Raw genomic sequence first — 14,588 nt, forward strand, 5'->3', positions numbered from 1 at the left:
CTCAGGTACGGCGTGGGAGGCTCAGGTACTCCAGGTGGGGGTGCTCAGGTATACCGGGGTGGAAAAGGCTGGGTGCGGATGGGGTGATGGGAATGGAGGATGAGGCACAGGGCGGGAGGGCAGCTCAGGCAATAGAACACGGGGTGGTGGGGAGGGGGCTGTGCTAAGGCCCCAGGGCGACGTCAGGCGCTTTAGGGGCTTAGTACACTGTGCATGGGGGTTAGGCATCAGATGTGTGTGGGGGGCTCAGGTATGGATTTTGGGTACTCCTGGAGAGCAGCGGCTCAGGTGTGCAGGGGAAGGAGAGGGTTGCATCTCCAGGTCTCACACTGCACTCCCTCCTCCCAGGTGGAGGCGGAGTCCTGAAGATTCAGCCTCATCAGCTGAACCCCAGCAGGGCTTCGACAACCCAGTGTTTGACTCATCCGGCTCCGGCTCTGTGGGCCCTGAGGAGTGCAAGGTGAGTCCATAGGGTTGAGGGGGTTGGGGGAGCGGGATTCCTTGCAGCGTTGGTTGCCGCTGACTCCACACCTGTCCCAGCCCCCCAGCCCACAGATGGACGCTGGGACCACCAGCAGCACCTACTTCGTCAATCCGCTGTTCACAGTGGAGGAGGCAGAGGCCTGAGCCTTTTGAACCCCTGCAGTTCCTGGGTGACTTGGCCCTGGGCTCTGAAAATCCCAGTCCCCGTCTCCTTGTCCTACCCCTTCCCTGTTGGAGGCTCAAGAGCCCTGAAATAAAGGACTTTTTTGCACCCGCCTGCCGTGTATACACCTACCCTGTTTCTCACCTCACCTCACCTCGTACGATGGGCTCTGGTCAGGCCTGGCTGAGCAAACGGCCACCAGCAGGTTAGTGCTTATAGAACCCACAACTCTGGGTGGGTTGGGGAGCTGGACCGGAGGGAGCAGAGCCTGGTGGGAGAAGCTAACACCCAGCAGCTGAGAGAGATCCTGTGTGGGGGTGGGAAAGGCGAGTGCCCCGGCCTTTTCTGCCAGGTCCTCATCCCCTGGGGTCTGACCTGGCCAGGTGGCCTAGGAGCCCAGGAAAGTAGGCCAGGAGACAAGCAGTCTCCATCCTCTATCCAGTAACTCCACTTCTGATATGGGTCCGTTTGCTTGTTTTGAGTCCCTCTCAGTAATTCACAGCCCAGTCGTGGGCTGTGTCTTTCCTGCACACTTCCTGGTGGGTCCTGTTCCTCACGGTTTCTGGGGTCCAATGGCCCATCCATAGCTAAACCCGTAACACTGGAGCCAAGACTCCAGTGCTTGCCTGCACTTCAGCGAGCTGGTGGATCTTCAGGGGGGCTGGTGGGTTTGAGGCACTGACCTTTTGATAAGCAGCTCAGTGCTTAACTGCTGCACCACCAAGGCTCTTTAGTGTGTGTGCCTGTCAGCAGTCCCTACTGCTGCAGCCACACGCACCTCACTTTTAGAACTAGCACCCACGACGGTCCCTCTCCAAGTCAATTTGCTTCAATCCAGGTAGACCCCTAGCGCTGTCCCGCTCTTCTTCCCAAACACGGGTTAACAATGCTAGCGTTTCCTCAGCTTTTCTGGGGCTGCCATCTCTTAGTTTGGGAGGCTTCCCTCGTGGTGTCTGTGCTGCCCCTACTGTCAGGAATGATACGGCACAGGGTCACTTACCCCAAGGGACGGTATGGAACTCCCTCGAGTGCACAGTTGGGACCAGCTGGGCTTTACCGTGTGCTCCCCACTTGTCTGCACCCCAGCATGGCACCCACCCCATGTCCTGAGCTGCACACCTCCAGGCTCAGCGATGCCTTTGGGGACCTTTGTAGGGCTACTGGGACTCACATCCAGTGAAGCCAGCACCCTGAGAGCTCACCTGCACTGCACACCTGAATCACCTGCCCAGGTGCTGCCCCACCCCCCCTCAGCACACTGACCCCACCCACACGGCCAGCCTCTGACCCTGGGAAGTGAAGCTGAGGGGGACCTGCTGGCCCTAAACTCCCGTCCCCTCTCAGTGACTGCCTGCCCTATCCTGTCGCACATGGGGTTGGGACCAGCGTGCTGTGTGACAGGGAGGTCCCCTGTCCAGCTCCTCTCACTGGGCCCTTGGGGAGGGCAGGACACTGTCCAGCCCCGGATCTCCCTGCTGGGGCTGACACATTAGCCCCCTTCCAGGCCTCTGGGTGCCCGGGCCCAGTAGAGGCCCCGGTCAGCCCACCTAGCGACCCTGAGAGGTGGCTCTCCTGTCTGGGTGAACTCAGGATTCTAGGAAAAAGGATAGCTCAGGGCGACCCCATTACACGTGAGGACAGACCTTGTGAACTTGAAAGTTGCCCTCTTCTTCTTTATTGACAGGTAAATTGTTCAAAAATGTCCTCACGATTCAATAATTACAAAGACTCAGACTTACATTTAAAAAGTAAAAACCACAACCCCCAGCCGGTGCCAGCCCCGGCAGAAGGTCCAGGGGGTGGGCAGGGTGTCAGGGAGCCCCAAAGCTCTGCGCCGACCCAGACGTGAACCCTGGGGGGTGCCCAGGACTGTCCAAGCCGACGACAGGTGGAGCTGGCTGCCAGTTAATTACAAGCCTTCAACATATAGTACAGAGGGTGGGATTAAATACACATGAGCGTCACTGTGCCACAGCCGGCGCGGAGTGTGTGGGGCGTCTACGTGATCGATTCTGGGGTACGAATCACGGGTCTCCATGCGGGGTGGACGAGGTGGGGTCCCGGCACCACTGCCTGCTTGCTGGCCCCGGGTGTGGGGCTTCACACAGCGGTCGCAGCAGCCAGGTGAGTGGGTGACAACGCAGTGGACTTTGGAGTAGTGGACACGGTGACACTGGCGAACACGCAGGTGGTGGGTGGGCAGGCAGCCTGGTCCCTGACTGGGAGGATGGCAGAAAGCCCTCTGCAGCGGAGCCTGCGGTGACTCGTTAAAGGCCACAACCTCCCTCTGTGTCCCCTCTTCAGCCTTGGAGCAGCCCTGGACACAGAGGGGGCCGGAGGGCGGTGGGCTGGCGCACAGATGCCATCGGCACAGCTCTGAAGCTCGCCTGTCAGGCGCTCTGCGTCTCCCATCTGCACACTTGCCCGTCTCCTCAGACGACAGTCCAGTCTTGGCACTGACAGGCTGGTGTGGGTGGCGTTGTCTCAGGCGTCACAGGCCGGCGGCTCGAGGCCTTCCAGGGGGAGCTGGCTCCGGTGGGGTGAGTTGGGGCTGGGGGGGCCACTGGGGTTGGAGCTGTTGGATGGGGTTGAGTGTTTGGTGGAATCCGAATCCGGCTGCGGGCGGAGAAGGGACAGGTGAGCACGCATGTTTGTGGCAGGTGGACACGCCGGGCCTGGACCCTGTGAAAACTCCACAATATGCAAAGCCACCAAAGGGACGTGGGGCCCGTCAGCACTTGGGAAGTGTCTGTGCACATCCTAGGCCTAAGTCACAGCTGTGTGAACACCACTCACGTGAGTACGTGAGGACAGTCTACTGGTAACAAGTCTGCTTCTCTAAACATGCCTTCCAACAACCCAGGACACTCTCAATGGGGGCGACCCCGTGTGGTCTTGAGGGGGAGGAGTATGTCCTCAGTTTCTTTTGATGGGTCAACAAGCTAGCTTATGGTTTATTTGATGGCTGAGATTAAAAGTAGCTAAGAAATCACTAAGAGAAATTAGGATTGATCTGCTCTGCCAAACCCCAAAGTCCACACACTGTCCACCTGCAGTAGAATCAAGTGGCGGTTCTGGTCACGGCCATGAGCAGATGTGAGGTTCTACATAAGGAGGCAGCACAGGTTGGAGGGAAAGAGTCATGGCCAGTGTGCACGCACGTCTGGGACGCTGCCCCCCCCGCTTGTGCCCAGGCACACCCACACACGCGTGCGCGCTTTCAGGTGCTCCTGCTCCCCGCACAGGCCCTCATGTGTTAAGGGGGCATCCTTCACAGAAACCCCGTCTCACCTCTTTGTCAAAGTCCTGGTCAGGATCAGACATGCTCCTCAGGGGTACAGCCACGCCAGGCTCGAATCCACCTGTAGAAAAGGACTTGGTCTCAGAGTGGCCTCCACTAACCCCGCCAGGGCTCAGGCCTGCCCTCTGCCTGGGCAATGTGACCAGCCTTGTCCCCTTGTACCTGATGACGGCCAGGAGGTGTACGGCTTATTTCGGGCTGGGGGCTGCCGGGCCAGGTTGGCAGAGGCGGGCCTCTCCTCCTGCGTGGAGGGCATCGAGCTCTGGGCAGAGAGTGGTGTCGTGAGCTCCCACCCAGCAGGGGCAGCTGACAGGTAGCCACCAGACAGTGGGCAACCAGGCAGTACTGAGGCCCCAGAGAAAAGGTCAGACTTTCCGCCCCACGGGCAAAGTAGAGTGACTGGCCTTGGGGCCTCTGCAGATGTGCCCCCTCCGGGCCCTATGAGGCCACACTCACCAGCGGCAGGTCCATCAGCACCTGCATGCCGTCGCCGGGTCCCATGTGGGCCACGTGGTTGAAGTTTGTCGGGTTGGAAATCATCTTGGACCTCAGCTCTGGGTCTCTGAGCATCTCACTGGGGAAGGAGAAGAGCTTTGAGAACCCACTCCGTGCCACGTCGCCAGCTGGGACGAGGGGCTCCTGGCCCTGCCCAGCAGGAGAGCTTGTGCTTGGGCCCCATGCTGTCCTCACCGCCTCTGCTGCAGCCGCTCCTCCTCGGGGACCTTGAACACAAACCAGCGCTTGTTCCGGGTCCGCAGCATCTGCTTCCTGCTGTTGTCCGAGGTGTCGGGCACGTTGAGAACGGTGCCTGCAGAACCAGGAGCCCCGTGTGAGAGGACGGCAGGGAACAGAGCCCGGGGAGCCCCTCTGACCCTGCCCACCAGCCGTGGCTCACCCGAGAACCTGCTCTTGAAGTAGATGAGGCGCGGGGGCTCGTGGCTGAGGAGGTTGAGGCTGCCTTCTGGGTTCAGTGGTCGGATCTGGAGGAAGGCAGAGCAGTGACCTGGTGGCCTGAGTGGCAGTGCCCAGAAGGGAGCAAGGGAGGTAGGGAGCCGCCCGCCTAGTCTTACCCTCCGCAGGCCAATGGTCTGCACCCACTCCATGGTGTTCACGTCAAAGACGTCGACACCGTACTCGCTGTACACAGTGACGTGGGAAGGGCTGCAGCCTGTATAGACGAAGGAGCAAAACAGTGAGAGTAGGGCAGTGGCATTCCAGCCACAGGGACATTGGGGCATCGGGGAGCTGTTGGAGGGGAAAGAGGCTTAAGGGCCATGCGCTTCTTCCTGTCCCCACTCCAGTTAACTCCACGTCACAGATCAGTGTGGCCACGAGTGTGCAATGGCCCTGCAACCAACCTGGCTTCGCCTACCACTCTGGAGGCTGCAGCCTTTCCAAGCCTTTGCTGGTTAGTTTCCTACAGCATGTCACCACTGTAAAAGCTCATTCACTCCCATCACACAAGCCTGGATCCAGGGAGGGGTGGAGCTGAGGGGAGAGCAGCTGGCCAGGTCCCCAGAAGGGGATGTATGTCTAAGGAGAAACGCCTGGGGCCGTTGGCCCAACCTGTCTACTTCCACCTGGCCCGAGACCTCTGCTGTGGCCTGTCCAGGTGTGACTTTGGGTAAGAACACTCTCATCTTCCTGTCCCTGCCGCTGGCCTGATGTACCAGACACCAGGCAGAGACCGCTGGCCACTCTGCATCTCTGGCTGGACAGCATGTCGGTTACAATAGGAGGACAATGCCCAGCAGATCTAAGAGCATTCAGGGATGGTCACTGCCGTGCCACCGGCCAGTGTCCGCACAGCCTACTCGGTGCGACCAGTGTCTGAGAGCTGTGATGGTGGCTGCTCTGTCCGAGGGTCTAGGTCCCCAGGCCACAGGCATGTGGTCACCACACCACAAGACACTGACTGAAGCTGGTGCTGTGTACTGTCAGGCGGGAACGGACTCATAGCTGACCGTCCAGCGGGTTTTCAGAGGCAGTGAATCGCATGGGAGATTGCCCATCTTCTGTGCAGCTGCTGGTGGATTGGAACCATGTACCTTCAGGCTGGAAACTCCTCCCCATTAGGCAACCAGAGCTCCCTACTGACTGAAGAGGTATCTTTCAAAAGCTCGCTGTACACAGCGCGGGATTTCTAGCATGGAATCCAAGCTGCCTGCCTGCTAGACCTTTCCTTTTCACCATGAAGAAAAAGAAACAGGCCTGGGTAGGAAGTACAACGGGCCCCAGATGTCTTGGCATGATGATCCAACTGTGTGTGAGGCTGGGTGCACAGAACTCTCCACAGGAGGTGGCAGGTGTCTGGTGATACACGGACTGGTCAGCTGAGAGGAACACACACCAGCTGAGTTACTGTGGGCCGGTCAGAAGACTGACGACCCGCTGGGAGCAGTATGATGGGCCCTGCAGGCACCATGCCCTCGCTCCACCACCCATGGTTATGTGGTGTCTTCTCCAGCTGATTGTTGTGCGTGGGAAAGGGGGAGCCATCTGCCCAGGTGGGCAGTGCCAGGCGAGAGGCACAGCATGGATGTTGCTACCTTGGAGCCGCTGTCAGAGGCTGTCTCCTTCACGTCAAAATTAACACTGTGGCAGAAAGGACCTCAAAGAGCAGGGCCTGTTCGTGGTGATGTGACAGGGCGTGTGGTGGAGAGGGGACACGGAGCTGCAGGTGGCCATGTGATGGGAGGGTTACAGGGCGTGTGGTGGAGAGGGGACATTGAGCGGCACGCGGCCATGTGACAGGGCGTGAGGTAGAGGGGACACAGCAGCATGAGGTCATGTGATAGGAAGGTGACAGGGCGTGTGGTGGAGAGGGGACACGGAGCAGCATGCAGCCGTGTGACGGGAGGGTGACAGTGAAGGGGTGAGGAAAGAGGTGTGGTGGCCCCGAGGCTGTGGGTGCCACCCCCAGAGTAGGCATCTATGCACTCAGCTTGGCCAACAGGGAGACGGCACTCAGACGTGGGTTCAGGCAACTGAAGAGAACGACCACCCCACTTGTTTCACACCTTGGTTTCCGACCTGGTGGGGGAGGACAGTGTGGCCCCCACCTGGCCTGGTGGTGCTGTCCCTGAGGGGCTGGGGACAGGTTCGAGGCCTGGGGTCTTGAAGTGGTCAGCACGACAGACTCCGGCTAGCTGCACTGGCTTCAGCCTGAACCCGTCCACGTCCCCACCCAACGCAGGACTCCTGTGACTCCCCACGGACCCAGCCCAGCATGACATTCACACAGAATGATCCCATCAAGTGACCAGACGCCTGCTGGTGTCCAGGGCAGCTTTGACACACGTGTCCCAAGGGGCATGACGGGGACTCAAGTGCCAGGTCTTTTCTGCCACCCCAGCCCCCGATTTCATTCCATGTTTGTTACAACCTCGTCGTAGACAGACAAAACGCTGTCCCTTATCCTATTCACGTCACTCCGCCTGGGAAGGCCAGCGACCACCACAGGGTCCTTAGCTGAAGGAGCACTGGCAAAGGCTTCGAACAGCCTTTAGTGCCCAGGCAGGAGCAGGTGGGGTGGGAGCCCTGACTTCCTGGGTAGGAGAAGATATGAAGTGGGGAACCCTGAGTTTCTGCATGAGAGCACAAGTGGGGGGTGCCTGTGCTTTTGGAGGTGCCAGGCTTGCAGCCCCAAGCCCCCCTCAGGAAGCAGGCGCCCACCTCCACAGCTGTGTGGCCCCTGGACCACCGGACGACAAGTCACAGCGAGCACCCAGACGCTGGCCCCGGGTGGGGAGGCAGCAGTGGACAAAAGGCAACAGAAAACTGATACATACTACAGGCCACGGGGACGGCCGGCCACATGAGCTCCTGCGTGCGCGACCGCCGGCCCTGCGCGTCCACGTACAGCCCCATGTGGCTGAAGCACAGCAAGTACTCGTCGGCCCGCAGCTCCACAGCACACAGGGCGTCGAAGGACTGCTGCGAGAGGAAGGCGAGCGAGGGGTCGGCCGGGCTGACCAGGCTGAGGGCGTGCCCGTCGCCCTGGACGCTGAGCAGGGAGAAGCCGGACGGGTAGCCCACACAGAGCCTGTCCCCGAACATGGCCATCCACTGTACGGGGCCGGGGGCGGCCAGCTCGCTGAGCTTTCGGTGGAAAGGCTTAGTTCTGTGCAGCTCGTAGCAGAGCACCAGGCGCTTCACAGCCACGAACAGGCAGGTGGCCGAACCCTTCTTGAGCGTGGCCGTGGTGATCAGCTGGCAGCCCTTGGTCTCTGGAAGCTTGATGTCAAAGCTGCCCTCGGCCCCGTCCAAGGCTGACCAGGGGTAGAGGTGGACGTGGTGGTTCCGGCCACAAAGCAGGGCGACAATCTTCTCCCGGGGTGCGAGGGCGATCTGGTGCACCTTCTTGCAGTCGGCCGCTCGGATGATGACTGTGGGGCAGAGGTGGCGTCAGGGGTGGGCCCAGCTCCTCACACCGGTGCCCGTCCAGAGCTCCCTGCCCAGCTCACCCCACATCCTCCAATGGCCGCCACAGAGACACCTCTTCAGAGGTGGGGCACACCTGTCTCCTGCTCCCTCTCTCCTGAGCAGGGCTGTGCCCCACCCCGCTGCCTGTTCCCACACCGGTCCTGCCCATGGCCCATCTGTTTACCAGTGATCTGACTTTCCTTATGAATTTCACAGGCAATGACTCAGTTTATCGCCCCAGTGGCTCCCTGAAAGGCCCCCTTGTGCTCTTGGTACTGAGAGGCCAGGGCTGGGGCTCCAGGCCGGGGACATGGCAGCCGCTCTCCCCACAGGGGACTTGGGGTGCACAGCACGCTTACTGTCACGGTTCAGCTCGATGACGTACAGCCCCTCCTCCAGGCCGATGGCGATCTTCTCTTCATCTGCAGAAGCAGAGAGAGGGGGACCGTGTAAAGCAGTGTAGTTGGGGGGGCAGCTTCCGAGGCAGCCGCGAGCCCGACGCTCGGGAAGCAGGTCACCAGGCCTTTCTTCCGAGAGGCCTCGGGGGGGACATGAGCCTTGAGCTAGAGGTCAGTGTGTTCACGGTCCGCACTGTCCAGGGCCTCCACAGGGCCGCCTCCCCGCACGTACCCACGATGGCCGCCGCCAGGATGGTCTTGATAAGTGGCAGTGAGCTGTCGTAGGCTTCCTGGGGCACGTGCACCACCTGGTTCCTCAGTCTGTTTTTACGGAGGATTGACTGGAGGCCTTCCAGAATCCCAACCCATTTCCTCTTTTCGTTCTCATTTTCTGTTAGAATGAGCAGTGAGCTGATCTTAGAAGGTGCACCTAGGAGAGAGGCCGTCACCTTCGTAACGGGAAACAAAACACAAAACAGAGAACAGCTGTGAGACCAAACACGCCAGGCTGCTGCCACAGAAGACGCAGGACCAGGACCCTGGCGGGTGGCTGGAGCTGCCCAGGCTGGTCGGCTCCTCGACCACCTCGTTGACGGAGACCCTCGACAAAGGGCAGAGTATAACCTGATCACTTCCACAGATGGCGGGATGTTGGGTTTCAGAGGTTGGCCAACTGTTCTTGCCCAAAATATGGTCTAGAGTTATAGTAACAACAAGAAGATACCCACAGATTCTAGATTATGCTTGGGGAATCTAGTCAACTGAACTGCAGGCCTGAACTGTGCTTCAAGGGGCCGGCGGGACCCCAGCTGCCGTGAGTCACTGTTTTAGCACATGTTGGGAGGGTGGGAGGGCTAAATAAAAAGTGATTTAGTAGAACATGATTCAGAGACTTGGCCCTGTGGAAACTCCATATTTTACCGTGCTCATTAAACTCCCAGTGAGGCACAACCACTGTGGATGGCGGTATGGCGCTTTCTCCAAAAGTTGCAAATAGAAATACCATTTGACCCAGCAATTCCACTACTGGGAATATACCCCAAAGAGACCGTAACTGCCATCCAAGAAGATATATGCACACCCATGTTTACCACTGCTTTGTTCACAACAGGCAAGAGTTGGAAACAACCCAAGTGCCATCAAGAAATGAATGGACAGAGAAGCTATTCCCACAATGCAATACTACGCTGCATTGAAAAACAAGGAACTCATGAAACAGTATACAAAATGGGTGACCTTGGAGGACATGGTGAGTGAAATATCTCAGTCACAAAAGGACAAATAAGGCACAGTACCACTGTTGTAAAGTGGGACTGACATTGGGGCTGCGGGGAAACTAAGAGGGGATAAATAATGTATACTGCAGTGAAACAGATGAGGGAGAGAACTGTTTAGGAGGAATAGATTAGGTATTAAGGTGATGACAAGTCCAAAATGAAAGCTGCATAATGGAATGGACTGGGGGGAGGGGGTGTAACAATGAAAGAATTTCTTTCTTTTTTTTTTTTAAACTTTTCAAAGAGAAAAGCGAACTGGGGATGAGGGTTGGGCAGGGAAGAAAATGTGCAACAATGAATGAATGGAATCCAAAGTCTCTGTAAATTTTCATTTAAAAAAACAACCCCAACAAACAAACAAAAAACCCCCAACCACAAAAAAAAAAAAATTCCCAGTGCGGGTGTTGAAGCCTCTTCCTGACCCACACAGTGGGCCAGTGTGGACAACCACGTCAACCACTATGCAGGTGGCCTCCATTTCTAGGCTGTATAAATGGGGCTGCGGGACTTCTGTGCTGGTCTGGCTCCCAGAGGCTCAGCTGGGTCTGCGCGGGTCTCAATAATCCGCACCACATGCATCGTCCAGCATTAAGTGACCATGGTCAGGGAAGGAGGTGTAGATTCAAGAAAGGGGGTTCAGGTAAAAAGGAGGGGGAGGTAGGGAAGGTGAGAAGAGGAGGACCCCCGAGGGGGGAAGTTAGGGGAGAAGGACCCCTGAGGGGGAAGTTAGGGGAGGATCCCTGAGGGAGGAGCTGGGGAGAGGTGAGAGGAGGGAGCCTGAAGAAGCAATGAGGGGAGGAGGGCGCCTGAGGGTGACGTGAGGGGAGGAGGAAGCCTGCAGGGGAGATGCCCAACCCACAGGCTGAGACACGCTGACAGCGGACAGGCTCAGTGTGTACGCCAGGCCGGGGTGGGGAGAAACCAGATGACGGGTGTGTAAGCACATCCCAAGGGGGCAACAGAGAGCTCAAGTTAGTCATTTTATCCTAACCACCTGACTTGGAGAAAAGGGGCAGACAAAACAATAAGAAAAACCATACCCTGAATATACAGGGAATATCTCGGCGTGTAGCATGTATGACATCTGAAGCCAGGACTGAGCTCACGGAAAAGTCGTCGTCTCTGTAAGAGAGGTGATGTTGAGGACTCTCATTCTCTTAACTCATGCCTTCTCCCCCATTGCTGGTGTCAGGCACCCCTCCTTCTTCCCTCCCGAAGAAGGACACTGTCATGGGTCTGTTTTCCAGAACGGAGGACCCCCATCGACAAACACTCACAGGCCCTTGCTGAGTGGGTAGCTGAATGGTTGGGGGTGCTAGAGGGTAGGCAGCCCTTCTCACACTGCACCCATGCACCTGTGTCAGCCCAGCTTTGAATGCCTGAGACTTGGCCTGTACTCAGTTCTGCAGGGCAAGCCTGTCGAGGGTACAGTTTGGGAAATGCCCCTCCCAGCACGCTGGACATCCAGCTCCTTGTGGGCCGTGGGCTGCTCTGAGGCCAGTGCTCCCTGGCCCGTGGGTTTGGGCTAACAGTCACTTAGCTGCTAGGCCAGGGCAGTGTGTGGGCTGGTGCAAGGCCACTGGGACATTTCCAGAGCAGACCAGCTGGTTACCATGCCTGTCCCGTGGGATGAGGACACTGGGAAATGGGACTCTGTTGGTGTGTCAACGGCACCTGCGATGGACCCCCGCCCTCAGGAAGCAGGGCTGAAGACTCCGAGGTCCAGAGGCGGGCCCTGGCTCAGCAGTGTGGCTGCCTTTTGCTGGGAGTGAGGGCACAGAGGCAGGGGCTCTCGTTCTAAGGAAGGGATGAGGGTGTGAACATGCTAGGCCTGTTTATGGGTCCAATTCACGTCACATCACACGTGGGGAAACCGAGGGCAGAGATGCTAACTTAGGGGAAGGGGTGGAAGAGACGGTCCTTGTGGAGTCGAGTGCTGGAAAGCCTCACTGGACAACGCGTGCGGGGGATGGCATGGTTACACACGGACCTTGGCCTCAGTGGTCACAGTGCCCACAGCCCGCGAGGCTGCCTAGCTCCTTCGCACAACTTATCCTTGTTCTTGGAACACTGCTGTCTGATGTTCACGTATTTTTTATGCTATACTATCCAATAAAAGATCTTCAACACGAAGGATTGATACAGTGACTGTATCAATGGAAGCAACGGGCTCAAGCATGTCTCAGATTGTGGGGATGATGCAGGATGGGGCAAGGGTTAGTTCACAGAATTGCTGTGAGTCAGAGAGAGAGCTCTGTTAGCCTAGTGGATAGAAAATTATGCTACCAAGACAAAGGTGGGTGATTTTAATCTGTGGCACTCAGACCAGGTTTTGTTTTTGGTCAAACATTCTTCTAAGTGGTATAGCAGTGGTCTGTCCACTTGCCATAAAGAGGTAACTCGTGGTTGCTGTGAAGCTGAACACTGTGACACTGATGTGCCAAATGTGATAACGGTCACCCATGGTGGACAGTGTTTGGTGGAGCTTCCTAATTGCAAGCTCAGAAGCAGGAGTGACATCCACTTCCAAAATAGCTTGCCTCCGGAAACCCTACAGACTTAGGGAAATGAAGAAAGTTACACCATTGTTCAGGTCTTTCTTTCATAGGGTCTCTATAAGTCTATGATTCTACGGCACTTAGCAACACCACCACCACCACCACCACTATTCAAAGCTGGAATGATCCCAGCACGTTTTTGAGAGCTGAGCATTACCTGTTCTTGGAACTGCACTAACCAAAGATGCAAATGGGACAAAAGGTTTCCACAGGGACTGATTATCACTCCAGCTAACAGTTAAAGCAGGAAAGGCTCCCCGGGGGCGTCACTGACCTGAGGTCCAACACCTGGCTGGCGACCACGCCCGGCTGCGTGGATTTCCCCTCAGGCAGATCGTACAGGAACAGCTTGCAGTCACAGACCACCGCATAGGCTCGCTGCCACCCCTTCTTCACCCCGGTGGGCTTGGGGATCTGCAGACCAGCAGGGACACAGATCACCAGGCAGTAAAACCTCTGAGGAGCCTTCAGGGCACAGGTGTGGCTGGAGCTGGGCCTGTGCGTGGGCTGCCTCTTCTGGAGGTAGAGAGCCCCATCATTCTGCCCGGGAGACACCATGGGGTCTGGGGGACCATGTCGTTCACCTCTCGGCACTGAGGTCCAGGGTAGACAGCGCATGTCCCCCAAGCCACCCACCTTGACGTAGCCTTTGTAGGCGGTCCCGATGCCTCGCTGCACGTCCACGCCGAGGGGCCGCTTGGACTGCTCGGGAGGGATGGGGCACACCTGGGGGGCACTGTCCTTGCAGGCCACGTGGCAGGCGAAGGAGCACACTGGGAGGGAAGGGCAGTGCCTTAGAACTGGTCCCAGCTCAAGGTGAATGGGGGGTGAGGCGTTCAGGGCTCAGACAAAGGCTTGACAGGAAGGGAGCCAACGTGAGTGTTTGGACGGCGCAGGAGCCTGGGGGCCTGGCCTTCGGTCAATGAATGTGCGTGTAAGAGCACACACAAGACGTGTGAACTCACACTGACCATGACCAGCAGCATGGCCATAGAGACCAGTCAGGCTCAGTGTCACCATGGAGGGGACATGCCACATGCCTGCTGCAAGGTGACGACAGCGGGACAGGGCCCTGGCAGCCCGCCCACGTGCTTACTGAGTTTCAGTAACAGGGATGCACTGTGCTGTCACGTGATGCAAGAAGCAAAGACTAGAACTGCTTCTCTGGATGACGGCCAGCGCGGACCCAAGGGAGGGCATGTGCAGAGCCAAGCAGCAGGCCTCTCCGAGGGGGCCTTTCATGGCAGTGCCCCTGCCCAGGTGTGAATGGATGAGGCCACAGCATCCAGGTGGACATGGAACTCCACTTAGCACCTGGTACAGTGGGCGGGGACCCCAAATATCATGATAACGGTGACAGTTGTCAGAGGTAACCCCAACTGCCCTTTCTCTGGGTGAGTTCACTTTCCCGACTTTCTAGAATCCAGCTGTGCTGCCTTGAACAATGGATGCTGGACAGTGGATGACCAGGGCCCTGCAGTAGGGCATTGTCCAACTGCCCTGGGGGTCACGATCTCAGCCCACCACCTGACCGAGCATTTACAGAAACCAGGGACGTGCCAGTGAGGCCCGCACTCACCCTCACAGGCGTAGCCCTGCCGGATGAGTCCCACCATGAGCGAGGTGCAGTGGCTGCATTGCGTGGGGCTGGAGAAGGACTTGATGCTGAACTGGTGCGCTTTGGGCTGAAGGAGAGCAGCAGGGTGAGCCTCCAGCTGAGAGCCGAGGGGGCCAGTCGACTGGTGAGCAACAAGCTGGCCTCATCGCGAAAGCTGCCAATTCTACTGCTGGCCAGGCACGTTCCAGAGCAGGGTCAACCCGGGAGCAGCTGGCCCCCAACAAAGGGCCTGGGCCTCCTTCTTAGGACCCACACCGGCCTGCTCTTAGGGTGCTTGGGGCCACGTGTGGGACAGGTGGTCCCCAGAGCAGCCCAGTGTGGAGACAAAAAGCCCAAGGCTGTGGTTACATTTCAAACCACCCTGT

At 57.9% G+C, this 14,588-nt stretch overlaps 2 protein-coding genes across 2 annotated transcripts in view; one reads left to right on the plus strand and one right to left on the minus strand.

Annotated features, from left to right (window-relative positions):
* The window catches only part of AMN (amnion associated transmembrane protein), a 17,109-nt gene extending 16,482 nt beyond the window's left edge, over positions 1-627 (plus strand). The window contains exons 10-12 of the mRNA XM_006879184.1: positions 6-83; positions 349-460; positions 541-627. Of these exons, the coding sequence (XP_006879246.1) occupies positions 6-83; positions 349-460; positions 541-627 (277 nt within the window). The remainder of the gene's footprint in view (positions 1-5; positions 84-348; positions 461-540) is intronic.
* A 2,503-nt stretch (positions 628-3,130) lies between these two features.
* Positions 3,131-14,588, minus strand: part of CDC42BPB (CDC42 binding protein kinase beta (DMPK-like)) — a 131,025-nt gene continuing 119,567 nt past the window's right edge. The window contains exons 24-37 of the mRNA XM_006879087.1: positions 14,185-14,290; positions 13,242-13,378; positions 12,880-13,019; positions 11,088-11,169; positions 9,003-9,219; positions 8,732-8,794; positions 7,739-8,335; positions 5,018-5,115; positions 4,843-4,927; positions 4,638-4,755; positions 4,404-4,521; positions 4,110-4,209; positions 3,938-4,008; positions 3,131-3,262 (exon numbers count right to left, since the gene is read on the minus strand). Of these exons, the coding sequence (XP_006879149.1) occupies positions 3,131-3,262; positions 3,938-4,008; positions 4,110-4,209; positions 4,404-4,521; positions 4,638-4,755; positions 4,843-4,927; positions 5,018-5,115; positions 7,739-8,335; positions 8,732-8,794; positions 9,003-9,219; positions 11,088-11,169; positions 12,880-13,019; positions 13,242-13,378; positions 14,185-14,290 (2,064 nt within the window). The remainder of the gene's footprint in view (positions 3,263-3,937; positions 4,009-4,109; positions 4,210-4,403; positions 4,522-4,637; positions 4,756-4,842; positions 4,928-5,017; positions 5,116-7,738; positions 8,336-8,731; positions 8,795-9,002; positions 9,220-11,087; positions 11,170-12,879; positions 13,020-13,241; positions 13,379-14,184; positions 14,291-14,588) is intronic.

The sequence above is a fragment of the Elephantulus edwardii genome, unplaced genomic scaffold (assembly GCF_000299155.1).
Source record: "Elephantulus edwardii isolate Elephantulus edwardi_28Jun2011 unplaced genomic scaffold, EleEdw1.0 scaffold00002, whole genome shotgun sequence".
Classification (NCBI taxonomy): Eukaryota; Metazoa; Chordata; class Mammalia; order Macroscelidea; family Macroscelididae; genus Elephantulus; species Elephantulus edwardii.